We start from the raw sequence: 18,372 nt of genomic DNA, 5'->3' as shown, positions 1-18,372 counted from the left end.
GGAGCGACAGCTAGAAATCACAAACACCAGATTTCAGAAGCGAAGAGGTAAACTCTGGACATATCTCTCAGATATGAGTCAAAGTAAATCTCAAATCGACTTCATCATTTGCCGGAAGAAATGGCGGAACTCCGTCAAGAACTCCGAAGCATATGGTAGTTTCCACAGTATTGGCTCGGATCACAGAGTAGTCGTAGCAACGGTAAAGCTTAGTCTACGGATAAGCAAGACGGAGAAGAGGGCTCCGGTTCTGGACTGGTCTAAACTTAAAACTGATATCGCTCTACAAGAGAGGTACACAGTGGAAGTTAAAAACCGCTTTTCCATACTTGAAAAGGATGATCAGACGGCAACAGAAAGGTACCAATGCTTTATTGATGCGAATAGGACAACTTCTCGACTTTTACTACCTGAAAAGGAGAAAAAGAAAAGATGTAAAATCTCAGCGACTCCAAGTGTTGAAATTGCCAGGCTGAAGCTGAGGGAATGTAGCATAAAATACCACTCAGATGCTACAGAAGACAACCGAATAGCTGTTCAAGAGGGCAAACAGAAGCTAGGCGATGCTTATCAAGCAGCCAAAGAGCACCTGCTGGAGGGGCAGGTCCGGGAACTGGAGGAAGCAAGTTGGCAGGGCAGACATGCTAAAAGCTGGACCATGATCAACAAGATCACAGGTAAAGCTCCATCATATACTGGCAAAATCAAGGGAAACTCACCAACGGAAAGGGTTCAGAAATGGAAGGACTATTTTGCTACTCTTCTCGGCTCACCACCGACGGTAGAGAACGCGGAAGAGGATATTGATCCAGTCCACCCACCTCTGAATATCGGAACAGAACCGTTTACGTTGGATGAGTACAGGAAAGCAAAGTCCAGCATAAAGGAAGGGAAAGCATGGGGTGACGACAACATAGCCCCAGAAGTCTTAAAACGATGCGACCTTGATCAAATTGTCTTAGACTTCTGTAACAATGCTCTATTGAAAGGTGAGAAACCAGACCAATGGTCAACTGCCAACATCATACCAATTCCAAAGAAGGGCGACCTTAGCGAACCAATGAACTATCGGGGAATAAGCTTGTCATCCCTAGTTGCCAAGTCTCTAAACAAGATGGTTCTAAACCGGTTGAAGCCAGAAATCGAGACAATTCTGCGTAGAAACCAGAATGGATTCAGACCAGGAAGGTCAACAACTCAACAGATATTGGTACTGAGACGTCTTATAGAGGGTGTCAAGAGTCGGAAACTGCCAGCTGTTCTGACATTTATAGACTTTAAGAAGGCTTTCGACAGTGTACATCGTGGGAAAATGCTAAAGATTCTAGAAGCTTACGGCATTCCAGTCAAAATCGTGCAGCTTATACGGCTCATGTACGAGAAGACAATGGCCAAAGTCCTAACTCCAGACGGAGAAACTGAATTGTTCGAGATACTTGCAGGTGTGTTACAGGGTGATACCTTAGCACCTTACCTCTTTGCAATAGTCATCGACTACTGTATGAGGCAAGCCATAGGCGATGATGCGGAGCGACTTGGACTCACCCTCGAACGTAGAAAAAGCAGAAGAGTGGGGCCCAAGATCATCACCGATGTGGACTTTGCAGATGATATAGCACTTATATCTGAGGACATGGACAAGGCTAACGAGTTCCTGCTCAGAGTAGAATCGGCGGCAGCAAGCGTGGGACTACACATAAACGAAGGCAAGACCAAGGTCATGACACTGAATATGGAGGATCGATCTAGCGACCTACAAAGTCGATCCGGGGAAGCCATAGAAAATGTAGATGATTTCATCTACTTAGGCTCCTGGATTGAGAGCACAGATAGGGAGATAAGGGTTAGAAAGGGAAAAGCGTGGGGTGCCCTACATAGACTGAAGGATATCTGGAAATCCAAACTCTCAAAGAGCCTAACGATTAGATTGTTCATAGCGGCTTGTGAATCAGTACTGCTCTACGGATCAGAAACCTGGACACTGACAAAGGCTCAAGAGAAAAGTTTGGACGGGACATACACAAAGATGTTGCGTATGGTGCTGGGTATCTCATGGAAGGACAAGGTCAGCAATATAACTTTGTATGGTAGCCTCCCAAGGCTGTCAAACAAGTTACGAAGCAGGAGATTAAAAATGGCGGGACACTGCATCCGACATCCTGAGCTACTTGCCAGTGATTTAGTCTTATGGGAACCTACGAACGGTAGAGCACAGCAAGGCCGACCAAGACAAAGCTACTTGTCTATGTTACTGAAGGAAGTTGGGACAAACTCTAAAGAGGAACTGCGAACCCTGATGCGGGACAGGGATATATGGAGGGGGTTTTCTGGCGTAGATCGGACTTAGCTCCGACATAGTAGTAGTAGTAGTAGTCCTCAGAAGAGGCGTGGTTAACAACTTAACAATGCAGAGAGAGAGAGAGGGAGAGAGAGTAAAATAGAAGGCGTGTGCGGTTAACTTAATTACATTCCCTTTTGGCATTATTTCCATGATAAATTCTCTTTCTTATTCTGTTCCCAAACGATTTAGGTACACCACTCTAACTCTCTAAGTTCAGCATAGCGGTGCTCCTTCACAGCTCCTTTCATATAACATAATGGGGGCGTAATTATAGTTGTAGCGCAAGAGACGGCGATAAAGTAAGATCAAGAGAGCAGTCCGCTCGTAGTTCACAGTACAGAGTTCACTTTCTTCAGAATTAGAGGTCGCGGTATGTTATCAAACAGCGTCAATTCTAATGGTACACTGTACCTGATGTTGTAACAATGTTTGAGAGCAGCAAACATAAGACTCATGCAATCTTATAATTACAACGATGACGTAGTGGGGATGGTACTGTTGATATGTAAATGAGAAGGTCCACCATGACTCTTCACAGCATTCTACCTAAACTCCACACAATGATATAGAGCAGGGAACTTGACAGAAAATCTTGGAGCTGGGGAGTGTTTCCTACTTCTAGTCCCCAACATCTAGTCCACTGGATTTGGTGAGAAAATGTCTTGAAATGAAAATGCCGGTGTTGCAGTGGTACTACAATAATTGGTGTATTATACTAGAAGTTTCAGAACATAATATTATTATATTATTATATACATTATATTATGTAATTAGTTTTACTGCCTCAATATACCTATATTGTACAATATAGATAGATGTAGTAGAATGTAGATACGAGTGTTAATACAGTCCCTCCGTGCAGTACCGCAGTGTGCAGCAGTGTAGTTAGTGTTCAGGGCACTAATAAACCACACGTGTTTACAGTCTTACTACACTTGCACTGTCTACTGTAGTTTTGCACAAAGATATACACAGCCCTGGAGCTATAGGTTCTCCAGGAGGAATCTATTAATAGAATTTAACACACGTCCTGTTTTGAGGGCCCACAAATGACACTGCAATGTTTATTGTGTATTACTCTACATTGGCGGCCTCAAATTTCACACTTCACATCATATTTTTTATAGTCAAAGATTCCGTAACAGTGAAAAACATCACGGAGCCACAGCATTTAAGTTACTTTGCAGATGTTTTCTGAGGAAGTATTAGATTGAGACAAGGTCAAATACTAATAGATATATTTGACAGAGTTAATAGATTAGGTAATGGATAGAGCACAGTAAGGATCTATATATGTGTTTTGACACGTGTACAGTGACTCTGAGCTCTGATTGGTCAATACTGGGGCATCTGCATCTATTTGTAAAGTACCTACTGCTTCTGTAGAAATAACCTCGGTGACTGTGCTCATTTATTCGACTAAGTAGGGCATAAACTTGCTACGATTCTTATAATATAATTGTTATAGTTATAGTTATGCCTTCAGTAAAACTTTCGACTTAACAGTAAATCTAGGGGATTTTCAAAATAATTGGCACCAAAATAACAACTTTTGAAAACAAATCAACTGCATTAATTGGCACGTTTTCTGCCGAAAATGGATCTAATTATGCTCAATAGCGCTTAAAGTCCTATAATAATCATGTGATAGGGTGAAGTAGCCATGAATCTAAGCCAAAATCTCAATAGAAATCATTGACATAAAAAGGGTTTTTTATAACTTAAATTTCATTTTTATCAACTACACTATATTATTCCTGTCACGATAATTATACTTCATCTATGTATTGTATCCTATTATTACATTTCTAATTCTATCGAAAACTTTCGATATTGCTCCTCTATTTTTCACGGTATATCATTAAAAGTCCCTCTGTATGCATGGTTTTACAAAGTATATATTAAGCAATATTTTTCTCTCAATATTTTCTCTATATATGGTCTAAACATACAGAATTAATCAGGCTGGAAAATTCAGATTAACACATCACGTGACCCTTCACTTAGATATTATCTTTATTTAGCATCAGTGGTGAACTCCACCCTAAAGCTGCTGTATTTTCCATTGTTCAACACGCCTTGCTGTTATTGGTCGGTATTTTGTGGCCAACAAAACACAAATTGTGCAAAGGGAAACTTAGAAACTATCAATTATGGAACATCTGGTGATGTTCATGGTGCCAAAAGATACTTTCTTTTGTGTCCTCATATCAGACAAAAAGCTTTTTACATCCTCCAAGGTCAAGAAATAGGAAATGAAATCTGACAATCATCTGAGATGACATAATTTTTATATATATATATAGTCTTCAAAATTGTTAGGTTCTGAAAATAAATCAGTGATTGTAAGTCCGCCAGCCGGTTACCAATCAAAGTAACCAAAGTAACCAGCCGGTTACCAATCACCTTCAGAGGGTTGTCCGCCTCTAATGTCCCACCTTTGTTTACGATGTTAAATCTACATGAAAGAAGGTAACTTAAAATCTATCTGACATTTAAGCAGAAATTCAACCACTCTAAAGTCAAAACATTGCGTCACTGCTAACTCGCTAACTCACAATATAACAACCACTCACAGTGACTCACGTGCTCTCTCTCGTCCTCTGTACCATGATTACTTTTACGTCATAACAGCGTATTTATCGTATCATAATTAAATACATAGTAAATACGTCATAATTACATACTTAAAACGTCATAATTACTTATTAAAACGTCATAATTACATACTAAACACGTCACAACGTCTTCACACTAATTACCCTTACAATCTCCACACGGTATTAATACAAACACTAAACTTAACATTTCAGTTGATCATGATAATGTGAAGATGGAACAAACAAAAGGGCGGTGACTCTCACAGAAGATTAAAGTGCTTCACATCTTGTTATGTTAGTTTGTGACAACTGAGAGACACACTTCAAGGTAGTGGCATTGAAAACAGCTTCAATAATGTGCCGTACCTTCTGGTGAGTGCCGTAATAGTGTGCCGTACCTTCGGGTGAGTGCCGTAATAATGTGCCGTACCTTCTGGTGAGTGCCGTAAAAGTACCGTTATAGTGTGCCCCGTCGCGTACTTAAATCACTGTTAATGACTTCTGGTGATGGTTGTTAAGTTTCTATAATTTTATAATTTGTAAGGTCCAGCAGACTGATTGTAAAGTTATGATTTGCTATAATATGAGGTATTAGAATATTAGGAGTCAAAATGAGCGGGCCGGGCCTTTTAAATAGCTAGTTACATAGTTAGAGTTGACGGTTGATAAATGCCTACGTTACCTCTCCGACAGCAACAATTGAAATATTTACAGTGAATATAATTATCATTACTCGCACCAGCCGTCTGTGTGTAGTCCTGATCATCTGGTATGATTATACATTTAAATAACTGGGCTAGGAAGGTTATGTGCATAATAACTGGGCTAGGAAGATTATGTGCATAATAACTGGGCTAGGCCGGGATGTAACGAAGGGTGGTTGTGCTAACTTACAAGCTTATTTTATCAGAACTATAAATAATATATATCTATATAATGTAAAGCCAAGGAGTAAACAATAGTTTCCAAACTTCTCGCGTCTATTATATTATTATGTTAGATATTGTTCCTGATAATGTATAAAGATTTTAATATCGATTTATATAATACTTAATATTTAAATGTACAATATTGAATTATCTTGTATATTACTATATTATACTATACGTACTCGGTTCTTTCATTCACGATTTAACCTGATTCATGGATCTCGAATAATGAAATGAATAACAGCTAGCATATCACCAAACAAATGATTGAAGAATTAACTCAAATAATACAATTTATATTAATTAAAAAAGCCTTGATAATCACTAAACGATTATCGTTAAGCTCCATCATCACTTGCTCCATCAATAATTACACAACTACAACCCCCCTACTCCATACAAGGTAATATCCCCAAATGAATGCCCATATATCTCATTATATTAGGTACTTACGTGGATACAGCTCCACAACATGATGTACCTGCAAGGTGTGGTCACTGTGCAATCTTTTGTCAACTCTCTCTCTCTCTCTCTCTCTCTCTCTCTCTCTCTCTCTCTCTCTCTCTCTCTCTCCCTCCCTCCCTCCCTCCCTCCCTCCCTCCCTCCCTCCCTCCCTCCCTCCCTCCCTCCCTCCCTCCCTCCCTCCCTCCCTCCCTCCCTCCCTCCCTCCCTCCCTCCCTCCCTCCCTCCCTCCCTCCCTCCCTCCCTCCCTCCCTCCCTCCTAATACGGAGGGATATCTAAGATCTAAAGATCTAAGTGGTATTTTTAGATAGTTTTTCAGAAGCTGGTATAGTAAGCACACCTTGAACGATTCAGTACTCATACAGCTGCTTTTAGTCTTTAAACCTGTAGGAGTAGATGCATAAAATGTGCATAAAATTGTGCTCACGCCTCAAAATACTACATTATAGCGGTTGTCAGTGAAATGTGCCCATTTAATCTTTACAGCTTTACCTATGTCTGACAAATCGAGAAGAATCATAATTACAGTATAAGTGTCATTTGTGAACGCAGAGGTCCCTAAAACACAAACTACATACCTTAAAAAAGATCATATTATCTTTTAATCTAATAAAGTATTTAAGCTTTTTGAAAGTTTTATTAACAAGTGTGAGAGGCTCTGTTAAATCAGATGTGTTTCCGATCATCTGCTGCCATTTTGAATTTGTTAAAGTTAGCGGTGGAGTGACGGACCATCTGTCTGCTAATTCGCCATGGTTACAGATCACGTGCTGTACCACGTGACCTAGCAACTCCGCATGGTAACACACCACGTGACCTAGCAACTCTGCATGGTAACACACCACGTGACCTAGCAACTCTGCATGGTAACACACCACGTGACCTAGCAACTCAACTTGCTAACAGACCACGTGACTCCACAAATCGGGGCACAATACAGACATCCTGAGCACGTGGGCACGATCCTGAGCACGTGGGCACGATATACTGGGGACGTGAGGGCCTTGTTAACTATAGCGATATGTTGTGATATTGTGCGACAACGCTATAGTGTGGGGCACCAGTTGATACTGCAGTTCAGACTTAAGACCTACAAAATCCAGTGTATTTTATAGAAGTGAGCGAGCACAGTAATATTATAATCAAGTAGGTGGCGCTCAGTAACAACTGCGGAATGTGAGGCAGGCTGTTAGAGGGGTTCTGAGAAACATAATCAAGACAAATCGGGTGCAAGGTATTTTTAGGGTTTTTATGTTGATTAATAGCAAGTTTAAATGTGAGGTCACAGTTTAAACTGCGAAGAAAATTCAGTAGAATTTGGTTAATGTTGATTTTATTTGATCATGCAGGAACTATCGAGCTGTCTTTGCTATAGCCACAGACCTAATCGAGTATAATTATTGAACACCAGATGTCCATGATACACAGTGTTAATTCTCCTAAGATAAAGTGCTAATCCGGGTAATATTCTGACTGATGTAGTGATGTAATGACATAATATTATGTTTGAGTCAGTGATTTTCTGATGTTTAAAGACATAAAGTGCTAACAGTGGATGGGTTTGATATGTAAGAGAAATAATATCATTATTTTAGTGTGTTGATTCAATTATTCGTTATGGATTTATCGAGTTTAAGTCATGGTGTTGTCCAGTTCCAAAAGTATCTATACAATGAGTAGTCGAGCATTTAGATTTATAAAAATTATCATCAATACAACTAAATAACACCATATAAAATTATCTAATACAAGCCGCAAATTATATACAAGCCCAAAATTAAAATATAAATACACATAATTGGGAGTCTCATTGTTATCAGAAATTCTGACTATTTATATCGTGAAACGATGGTTAGAAATTAATCGGCTGTTTTTTGGCATCACTTTGAGCCAGTCCGACAGGTTCAACTTCAAAGTGATGGCAAAAACACCGATAGTGTCGGTGTCTGAAGGCAATAACATTTAAATGAACCAGTAATTTAAAAACTAAAAATTATTTTACATAATATTGTAGAAGGATCATCCCGAATTAAGCATCATCAACGTTACAAATTTATATCTAAGTGGACATACAAAATGGATAAAATCAGAAGCGAAATTTCTGAATCGTTATATAAATACAATATACAATTAATAGTAGAAAAATAAAAGAGATTAGAAAAATATTCGGTTATATCAAATAACATATAAAAATGAATGATTAAGATCAATTAAAAGATGTCTATAATAATTGAAGCTTAAGAACAAGCTCAACTAAACTTGGTTCCGCTCCATCTACCAACCTCACTAAAAGCACTCGAAGCGTCCATTTATCTCTTTCCAGTACGTTTCGATTCAATATCCTCGCCAATACCAAGATCTTTAAACCATTCCCACAACAACACTCCATCATTCTCCAAACCACCAACTACCTCCAACACGTCTCCCGCACTAGGGCGCTCCTCTGGGTCCCTCTCCAAACACTTCCCTAGTATTTCACCAAGTTCACCTCCTAGTCCCACTTTCTCAGGCAGATCAGTGAAGGGATCGTCACTGGAGATTCTCCGGCAGTAGATGGTGTTGCTGGATCTTGATGTAGAGTTTTGGCTCTCGTCTGTAACCACCGGGTGATATCCTGTGGTTACACTCATTAAAACAGTGAGAAACTTGAATAGTAACTCAACTAAATTAGTCTTAACAATGATATTAAAAACTTCAAAAACAATGAAATGAAACCAGCAGGATTCAATGAGGATGAAAGTAAAATTTCAATTACTGGGGAGGGGGGTCGCTACACTCTATTGGGGCCGGGGGAGGGTCGCTACACTCTACTGGGGGGGGGGGGGGGTCACTACACTCTACTGGCATGGGGGGGGGGGGGGGGGTCGCTGAACTCTACTGAGGGGGGGGGGGGTCGCTACACTCTACTGGGAGGGGGGGTCGCTACACTTTACTGGGGGGGGGGGTCGCTACACTCTACTGGGGGAGGGGGGTCGCTATACTCTACTGAGGGGGGTCACTACACTCTACTGGGGCCGGGGGGGGGGGGGGGGGGGTGGTCGCTACACTCTACTGCATCTAATAATTTTGCAACTTCACAACTATTTTATGTCTCTTTATAAATGCCATAAAGACGTGAATTATGGCATGGTGGTGAAGTGAAACATATTCGTTTTGACACGTGATAGTGATTTTGACAGTTTATCGCTCAAAGCTGGAAGCTGATTGGATAATCGCAGTCACGTGCAAGAAAAATGTGTTTCACATCCCCACCAGTTTCCAGATCAATATATTGGAAGCTATCACAGGACAGCACATACCAGATATGAGTTGCACAGAAGTAATGCTGATAGACCACAAGTCACATGACTTAGTATAGGGTCCCTCATTGTAGATCACCTCAGGAGCCCCGTACTTGGTGGTCCCTGGATCAGCAGAGTGGAGGTTCTTCTCCTCGCCTCGTGTCGTCTCTTTGTAGTCCTGGCGGCACGAACGTTAGTATGGGTAGACGAAACCTTAACCTGTTAACCTTGTTGCCTGTTCAAAAGCAAAATCTATCTGAAAATTCACATTTCATTGAGATTTTTGTGAAGAAAATAAGTCCTATTTGCAAAACGAAAATATGTATGTTGTATTTTCTCAATGCATAGAAGCTAGCCTGAGAATTAGGTGCAATCTTTTTAAAGTCGTTTAATGTTTAAATGATTTCTGTCCTTGAACCCAAATCTTAAATCTAGTTCTATTTAATATCGAATTCAAATACGAAGCGCAACTAAAGTAGATTTCTAAGGAATTGAGAAGGTTCAGACAGTAATTAACCTTGATGGTTCCGAAGTCAGCTAGTTTAGCAACAGCTCTCCCGTCTTCAACCTTCAGAAGAATGTTCCCCGGCTTCAGGTCCCGGTGCATGTACCCATTATCATGGAGGTAGATCAGTCCGCTGCAAACATGCTTCAGAAATGCTCTAAATGGCTCAACTTGCACTTTTCCCTCAGGGCACTTAAAAGGGGTTTTACTGTAATCAGAATGTGATTTGTCGAACAAACAATTCAGAATTTCTCTAAAGCTGCATGTCATTAGTTCTAAAAACAAGTGCAGTGCTTTGGGGCGGTTTGGATCGAGGGGCCGCAATTTGCCGTCCGGGAGTGGAACGTTTGATATATCAGCAGATATAGCAATGAACCCATGCAACCGGACTATGTGCTCATGCTTGCTCGATCCATGAAAGGACAATTCTCTATACCAAGATTCTAGCGAGATGTGTTGTTCATGTTCGTAATCTTCGACACGCCTCTCCTTGAAAATACATTTTTTTTCGGCAACGTCCAATCCGCCACGAAAGCTTGTCTTATATACTTTTCCGAAAGAACCTTTCGCGATGTAACTTTTATTCTTCAAATCAAAATCTGTGATTGCAACTCTGATTGGATCATCATCTGGATGTATCCGGAAAAGACCACTTTCTTTTAAATGGTGAGGAGTTTGTTGCTGATTTCCGAAGGCAGCGATACTCTGCATAACCGCACCTAAATATTACGGGCGGTTAGTTTGAATTTAATAATTTCATTAAGAAAATTCGATTTCATTATTAATAAGAAAGGGCGATAAATCAACTTGGGACAATTTTATCAATGACAATATGCGAATAATTAAACGTTGATTCGTAGATAAGAGTTTGATTAACAAAGTTTATCTAGAAAAAAGGACAAGTAAAACACATGATATCATCAGTTTAAAGGAAATAAATATCGAATTTTCTTACATAGCAAAACTTGACAACGAAATTGAATAATAAAGAAACAATCATTGTTAAAAACAGCTCACACAGTAAGACTAATTATTACTAATTATTATTATAACCAAATAACTTATTAGTATTTTCCTAATTAAACACTTATTTTATTTCTTGCGTTTCTTCTGATAATCTAATATTAGGGTACCAACAGTATTCTTGAAATTGCTCCATAAAATTTAGGAGATAACTCAGTGAATTAGGATTCTCCCTTAGAAATTTGATACAGTAATGTCAAATTCGAACTTTTGAAAATTTCAACGATAAGCTGAGTTCATGGTGAAAGAATTATAATCCTGCAATTTTCCGCTAATTAATAATTATGAATTTGATATGAATTCAGGCCGATAAGTATAATTTTGCAGTACATACCATACGAAGAATTTGAGGCATTATTGGAATATAAATTGGCAGACTATATTGCTCGCACGTGCACAACTAATTGAACTCTTCTATTCATGAAATTGTTGTTTACCCCTATTTATCAGTTCTACCTCCACCTTATTTCACCCATACATGTAAACTTCTCAACCTTACTGGCCGACACGAGACACGTGCCTCTCACGTGACACTTGATTCGTCACGTGACTCCACCTCAAACCAGTACTCAAATGGGCACAAAGCATTAGGAATAATCTTGGCCAGTAACCACTTCAATTTAAGCTCATAATTAGGCCAGTACACGCGGGCATGTATTTAGGTTATAACAGGAGCTCCCAAGCCAGGGGTAAGTGACCGGTAAGTGAGCCAGGGGTAAGTTTTACACTCTCTCAACTTTCAGTTAGCACCACACCTCTGAGTAGCATTACTGTTTGATTATGTGTGCCGGCTGCCGCTTTCTCTCTGAGAAAGGATTACGGTTGGATTTTGGTTGGTCCGTAGCGATATAACAGAGGTTATGGGAGAATTGTTGGATTTTGGTTTGTAGCGATATTACAGAGGTTATGGAAAACTTGTTGGATTTTGGTTGGTAGCGTTATTACAGAGGTTATGGAAGAATTGTTGGATTTTGGTTGGTAGAAATATTACAGAGGTTATGGGAGAATTGTTGGATTTTGGTTGGTAGCGTTATCAAAGTCACGTTAATTCTTTAAAACTGTGTCCGGTTGAATACCCATCTAATCAAATTTGAACAAGCTCCGATAATAAGATAATACATTCTGAGAATCAACAGTTAAAGGTGCATGAAAATTGAAAATAATCTCAAGAAAAAGCGAAATATCCATGTTCAATCTGGTGGATATTAATTGGTTATCCATGTGATTCATAAGTAACCTAATGGATTAATAAATAACTTGTTTGTTCCCTGACTCATTCAAAAAGCTGAATGTGAATTAAGAAATAAAATTACTGGTCAAAAGCTTTATTTGTACTTCATCATGATGCACGTCATTATTAATGAAATCTGATTAATTCCCAAATAAATAGTTGTTAAACTTTGCCCATCAATAATTTAATTAAAGAATAAGTTAGATTAAATAAAATGAGAGTTCAATCGACAAGAGAAAAATATTGTGCTGACCCAAAGACATCCACATATCAAATTGTATGCAATATCTAAAAATAATCATCGTTTGAAGTCTCTAAAATGATTAAAATATTCTGAAGAGTTAAAAAGCGAAAAAGTCTTATCGTGAAATGACCAGTGAAATACCAACTGATTAACTTGTGAAGATATTGAAACGTTTTGAAACGACATAATATTATCTAAGTCTTAATCTTAACACAGAATGTGGTTTAATCTAATTTTCACTTAGATTAAATAACTAATACTTTTGATTGTCCTAGGCCAAGGTTGCACGACAAAAGATTGAATTACATCTCTTTTGTATTGGTTAGTATGTTATTCTGTAAAAATACTCTCATAATATGAGAACTCATTAAATAACAGATTTAAACAAAACAGATTAGGTTCCTAAATTCGAATATAAGCGGTGAATATATTTGAACTGTTTCGGTTCAATCCAAGAAAGTTTTCTAATTCTAAGCTTCTATAACTACAATACATTAATTCTGCAATTAAGACTGAGTGAAATTCCCGCTATACGTTTGATTGTCATGAGATCACATCCACACATAGCACAAATTTTACGACATTGAAAAATCAGTAATTCAACAGTTAAATCAAGGTTCAGGGTTGATTATTATATAATATCTGGATAGCATTAAACAAATTTCAAATCACCCTTGATTAATTGATCACATAGTTTCCGTCTTTTCATTCTGCAGCCCACATAATATCTCCTCACTTGCTTGTCAGTGTTTGTTTTAGGTTTACTTCAGTGATTTTATTTTAGTGTAATCAAGAACTGTACATCACATCCTGGTAGGTAAACCATCTTTGTGTGATATTGAGTGTTTGGAATCAGTCTTCATTTTAGTCTTGAACCAGGGACATCAGTTATTAGTTGAGAAGCGTTGACTTTGTACATCGTTCCATCTGGAGCGATGAAGTTACCACTGTTAACGATAGCTTTCAGAATGTTCAGCTCCTTTTGCAGGTTTTCGCATTTCTCTCTCAACCGATCGTTGTCGTCGTTGAGCTCCATAACTCTTTCCTGAAATGTTTGAATTAAAATGTGTGAATACGAAATGACTTGTAATATTATATTGTCATCCATGAAGGCTAAATATCTAAGTATTTAATGTTGTTATTGAAAAGAATGAATGTACAATGTACATTGTAGTCAATCTATTAAAGCAAAGTCACAAGAAAATAGAACAAAACTTTACTATCACCAAAAACGAACCTGAGTTTGCATAATTCTCTGTTTAGCTTTCTGTCTGCTCTTCCTTACAGCAATGTTGTTTCTCTCTCTTCGTCGCCTGTATTCATCTTCCTTCTTGGAAATTCCTTTAAACCGCTTCCCTTCAGGCATATTTTGTAGCGAGTCTGATTCAGAGCTGCGTTGTTTTATATGAGGAGAGGACGATGATGAAACTGGACAATACTCATTTTCTGAGCAAATTGAAGAAGCAGACGAAGCATCAAGACAGTCTGGAATGTCCTGGGAACTCATGTATTTAGAGATGTTCTGACATGATGAGGATGGTGTTTGCAATGTTAAGCCTATATTGGCTGGCTTGCTAGGATATTTCTTTGATCCCTCAAAACCATAATCTGAATGGTGTCCATCGTCAGCATTGAATTTGGAAATTTTAACATTTTCTCTAGGGGACTGTTTTCCAGAATGTTTGGTTATCAGTTCAGCCACATGTATTGGCGTGTATTGCACTGGCTCACTTTTAACTTTTGGTTTCTCTGATTCATTATTTTTTGATTTTTCAGATGATTTATTGTTTCTTTGAAGTTCAGCATTTGAAGAAGTATCCATTGGCACATTGTGAATTGCTTCATCAAAATTGAATGATCTTGTTATGCTAGCACTTAACATTCCATCAAAATCCGAGTCTAGTATTTCAAGAAGTGTAGGCGTTGTTAAATCAATATCCTTGATGTAGGCATCGAGGGTTTCTGAATTCACAAGTGAGTCAGAGACACTACCGCTTTTAAACTTTGCAGAGGTAACAGCCATGGTAAACCTGAATCAGTGTTTTTGTTATTGAAATAGTTATAAATAGGCACTTAAAAACAGTGATTCAAACAATATTTTTGGTCCCAAATTGAAAAAATAGCCAGACTAAAGCTATAATTATTACAAGCCTGCTGATGGTCTCTATTTTAAGAACAGATTCTGAAGCATCACAGTACCTGCCTCGCTGATTGGAAAGTTATTAATTTATGGATAGCATAAGTTTTTAGCAAAGGTCACTTCCAGGGCCCTGGGCCATAGGGAATACAAATTTTAGGGAATACAAATTTGAATTTTGATCTTTATTACAGATTATACATATCATAGATAACCATAAAAGCCCAGTGGCGTAACGAAGGGCCCTGCTGACCCCGCTGTGCAGGGGGGCGCCGTCTTAGGGGGGCGCCAAATCGTCGTTTGAATGTGGGACAATTTCGAAAACTTAACTAAAGTACTAGCAAAACTGCGCGTTTTGCTCTAGATACACACTTTTTTAGAGATTTTACCGGCGTATCCTCTAAAATCACCTAATTTGTTCAATTTTAGGGAGGGGCACCAAAAGGGGAGGGGGCGCCAACAGGGGGGCGCCTTTTCGGCAGGGGGCGCCAACAGGCAACGTTACGCCACTGTAAAAGCCACACGTCGGCTGATGCCTGATTGGCTCAAATTGGATTAATGATATCATTCTATGAAATTTAAGAAACAAAATAAGTGCTCCATGCAGGGCATGCTTTTCGGACGTTGTCCCGACCTATTTGGAACACTGACTCCTTGATGATAAATGATTGTACGAAAACGTTTAAGGGTTGCAATTTATCTAAAAAAAACTCAAAACCGTTGATAAGGATCAATAATCCTCTTTGATTTACAAATGAGTCCTTATCAGTCATGTGATAGACAAAATATGGCAGTGTTAGGCAGAGGCGGCTATTGAGGGCGTCCAGGCGTCCGTGGACGCCTTTAAATTATTATCTGGTGGCTGGTGCTTAAAATAGAAATAGTAATTAGTAATAGTGTTAGGAAATAACAAATCGCAATATAAAGGTCTTCGTTTACTATCATACGTTTTAATGTAAGCGCACGCATGATCTTCGTGAAATTTTGTGTTGTATGGAGTCCAATCCTACCTCTGGACTACTCAGCCGCGCAGTTTTAACACATAGTTAATTGTAAACGTTACAAAGCACATCGTGCGCATCCCACTACAGGTAATCTATTATGATTTGCCTCGATTTGGGGGTCCAGGACCCTTTGAACTATTGACTGTTGTGATACTGTGCGGCTGAGATCGTACACGTGTGGTGTCCTGTTTCACCCATGTTATAAGTTTTTGTTTTTGTTTGCTGTCGCCTGTAAAGTGTACACTTTACATTTACAAGGCCCTGTGTGTAATGTAATCGGTAGTTTGGATGGATCAGCTTGAGCCGGCTCCAAGCCCCTCTCCCCCAGTCCATCGATTGGACCCCCAACAAAACTGCCAGCCAGCTCCCACGAGCCGCCTCTGGTGTTAGGCAAATTAAGTAGGTGTATCCATGCTGTGTCAGCAGTAAGATTGCATTTAAAGATTTTGCAGTGCTTGTGTACATAGTGATAACACATGCCTGCAGAGTGGAACTAATAAAACTTCAATAAAGAATATCAAGTGGGAATTTCTTGGAAAGGTAAAAAACGTGATACAAATATTTTCAAGTTGAATTGATACAAGTACACTTTTTTGAATTTATAACCAGGAGATTCTGAAATAACAGCTTAATTTTGATACTATCATGTGTAGCTAGTTCTATTGCAGCATCATGCAAATTTTGTCGGTATGCCGACTAAAGAAATTTGCTCAAAACTTCAAAAGATCAAAAAACATGGTTTCTAGCCTGTTTTTGGATCGAAAGTATTTTGTTATATATTTTAAATGGGGAATCTATCAGTCTGATCATCTCAGGATCACTTTTAATGAATTCTACAGTAAACAAATTAGTAGGACATTAGAAAACTTTTGGGTATAAGGCAAACAAAATTTAGCAGGGTGGCACATAGTTAAACAAAGAATTAGTATACACAATATGTTTCGCCATTGCAATATACATCTATTTTAGCAAGTCCCAAAACTGATGACATCAACGGCAAGCAAGGGCAAAGAAAACTGGAAAATAACATCACAATAATAAAAGGAAACTAAATACAGTTTTTTTTATAGATCCAAATAGAATTCATAATGTATTGGCAATAAAATTTAAATTTTGTTTCCTTAAATTTTGTTTTCCTTTTGTCAAAAGATCAAGTATCTTAGACTCAAGCAACCATCATACATTTACATCTGAGTTGAGGTGAACTGTAAACCATAGTACTATACTGACCTATATTATATTCCAATGACTATGTACTGAAATTATTGTACAAGATTCAATTTATTTCTGCAGTAGTCTGAAAACACAGTGTGTGGTGTACCATGCTAATCATTTGGCTGAGTTAACCGTGACGACTACAAATTTCCATTCCACACCAACTGCTGGAACACAACAACTTAGCACGACTTTACTAGCATATATTATAGCAAGACAGCTCATTGGTAAATTCACTAGTGGAAATGAATAGTGAGACAAATTTAAAATGTTATCCTTTATTGTGACATAAGACATAAAATAGAAGTATAAAGGTTGTTGCGAGAGTTTTCTTTTCGGTTGTCATATATTAGAATCATATAACAACCGCGACCGACGATCAATTTACTTAGACGTACGCGTATTTTTGACAACTGGATTAAATGTGGTTAATTCGACATTAAAGTTTTAAAAAATATTATATATATAAAAAAAATAAAGCTTAAAATGGTTAAGACAAAGTAAAATTAAATCATTAAGGTAAATATTTGGTTGACGATGTCCAATGTTTAATTTTTTCTTTTTCACCCTTTTGAAAAAAAGCAATAGTGAAAGGTTACAAATGGAGGTTTTTGCAGGAAAACGTGAATTTTGGAGAACGAGATAGGTGGGTTTAAATATGTCGTGTGTCCTTCCTTCCGTTCGTCACCATGCAACGAAAAAGTTGGGCGCGCGCGAGGATTGCTTGCGGAGATGTGATGTATAGGTAATCAAGCGTGTTAGTCAAACTAAATTCCTTGGAGTAATTATTGATGACAAATTAAGTTGGAAACCACACATAAATCTCTTAACAAAAAACTAAGCAGTGCTTGTGGACGTATCTACCGTATTAAGAAATGCTTACCAGAATCACTATATAAACAAATTTACCATTCTCTCTTTGAATCACATCTCGGTTTTGCTATTTCTGTGTGGGGAGGTATTCCTAATATCCAGTTAAAACCACTATTTATTACTCAGAAGAAATGTATAAGAATTCTATTCGGAGACCATAAAAGGTATGTAGACAAATTCAAAACATGTGCTAGAGTTAGACCGTTCTATTCGGCTCCCAACGTTTGGGTTGCGATTTTTATGTTAAGGAGTCTACCAAACCTCTATTTGCAAAACATAAATTACTAGCTGTAGAGAACCTATATAGACTACGTTGCCTAATGGAATTTTTTAAGATAATTAAGACAAGAGTACCAATTTCAATGTTCTCTTTGTTCACCATATCTCATAGGAAAGACAATATGTTAATCACACCTTCTCCAACTAAACAATTCATTTATAAATCAGCGTGGCTGTGGAATGAGTTTTGTAAAATTGGCTCATTTAATTTTAATTCCTTTTGTTCTTCTGTTAAGAATAAATTACA

General features: G+C 38.2%; 2 protein-coding genes across 3 annotated transcripts; both read right to left on the bottom strand.

Annotated features, from left to right (window-relative positions):
- Positions 1-8,023: 8,023 nt before the first annotated feature.
- LOC134818013 (cyclin-dependent kinase 2 homolog) lies at positions 8,024-10,839 on the bottom strand. Of its 2 annotated transcripts, XM_063827421.1 has the most exons (4): positions 10,132-10,838; positions 9,633-9,792; positions 8,616-8,947; positions 8,025-8,279 (listed from the first exon to the last, which is right to left on the bottom strand). In XM_063827421.1, the coding sequence occupies exons 1-3, from the start codon at positions 10,828-10,830 to the stop codon at positions 8,643-8,645; spliced, it is 1,164 nt and encodes a 387-aa protein (XP_063683491.1). In that variant the 5' UTR covers positions 10,831-10,838; the 3' UTR covers positions 8,025-8,279; positions 8,616-8,642. The 2 variants fall into 2 exon arrangements, with proteins under 2 accessions (XP_063683490.1, XP_063683491.1); XM_063827420.1 differs by having other exon boundaries at positions 8,024-8,947; positions 10,132-10,839.
- A 1,429-nt stretch (positions 10,840-12,268) lies between these two features.
- LOC134817941 (CCAAT/enhancer-binding protein-like) lies at positions 12,269-14,646 on the bottom strand. The gene is made up of 2 exons (XM_063827321.1): positions 13,855-14,646; positions 12,269-13,662 (listed from the first exon to the last, which is right to left on the bottom strand). The coding sequence occupies exons 1-2, from the start codon at positions 14,638-14,640 to the stop codon at positions 13,477-13,479; spliced, it is 972 nt and encodes a 323-aa protein (XP_063683391.1). The 5' UTR covers positions 14,641-14,646; the 3' UTR covers positions 12,269-13,476.
- Positions 14,647-18,372: the final 3,726 nt, after the last annotated feature.

This window comes from Bolinopsis microptera, chromosome 7 (genome assembly GCF_026151205.1).
Source record: "Bolinopsis microptera isolate Bmic1 chromosome 7, MBARI_Bmic_1.0, whole genome shotgun sequence".
In the NCBI taxonomy this organism is placed as follows: Eukaryota; Metazoa; Ctenophora; class Tentaculata; order Lobata; family Bolinopsidae; genus Bolinopsis; species Bolinopsis microptera.
Note: the sequence above shows the minus strand (reverse complement) of the source record. Positions and strands in the feature narration are given on the sequence as shown.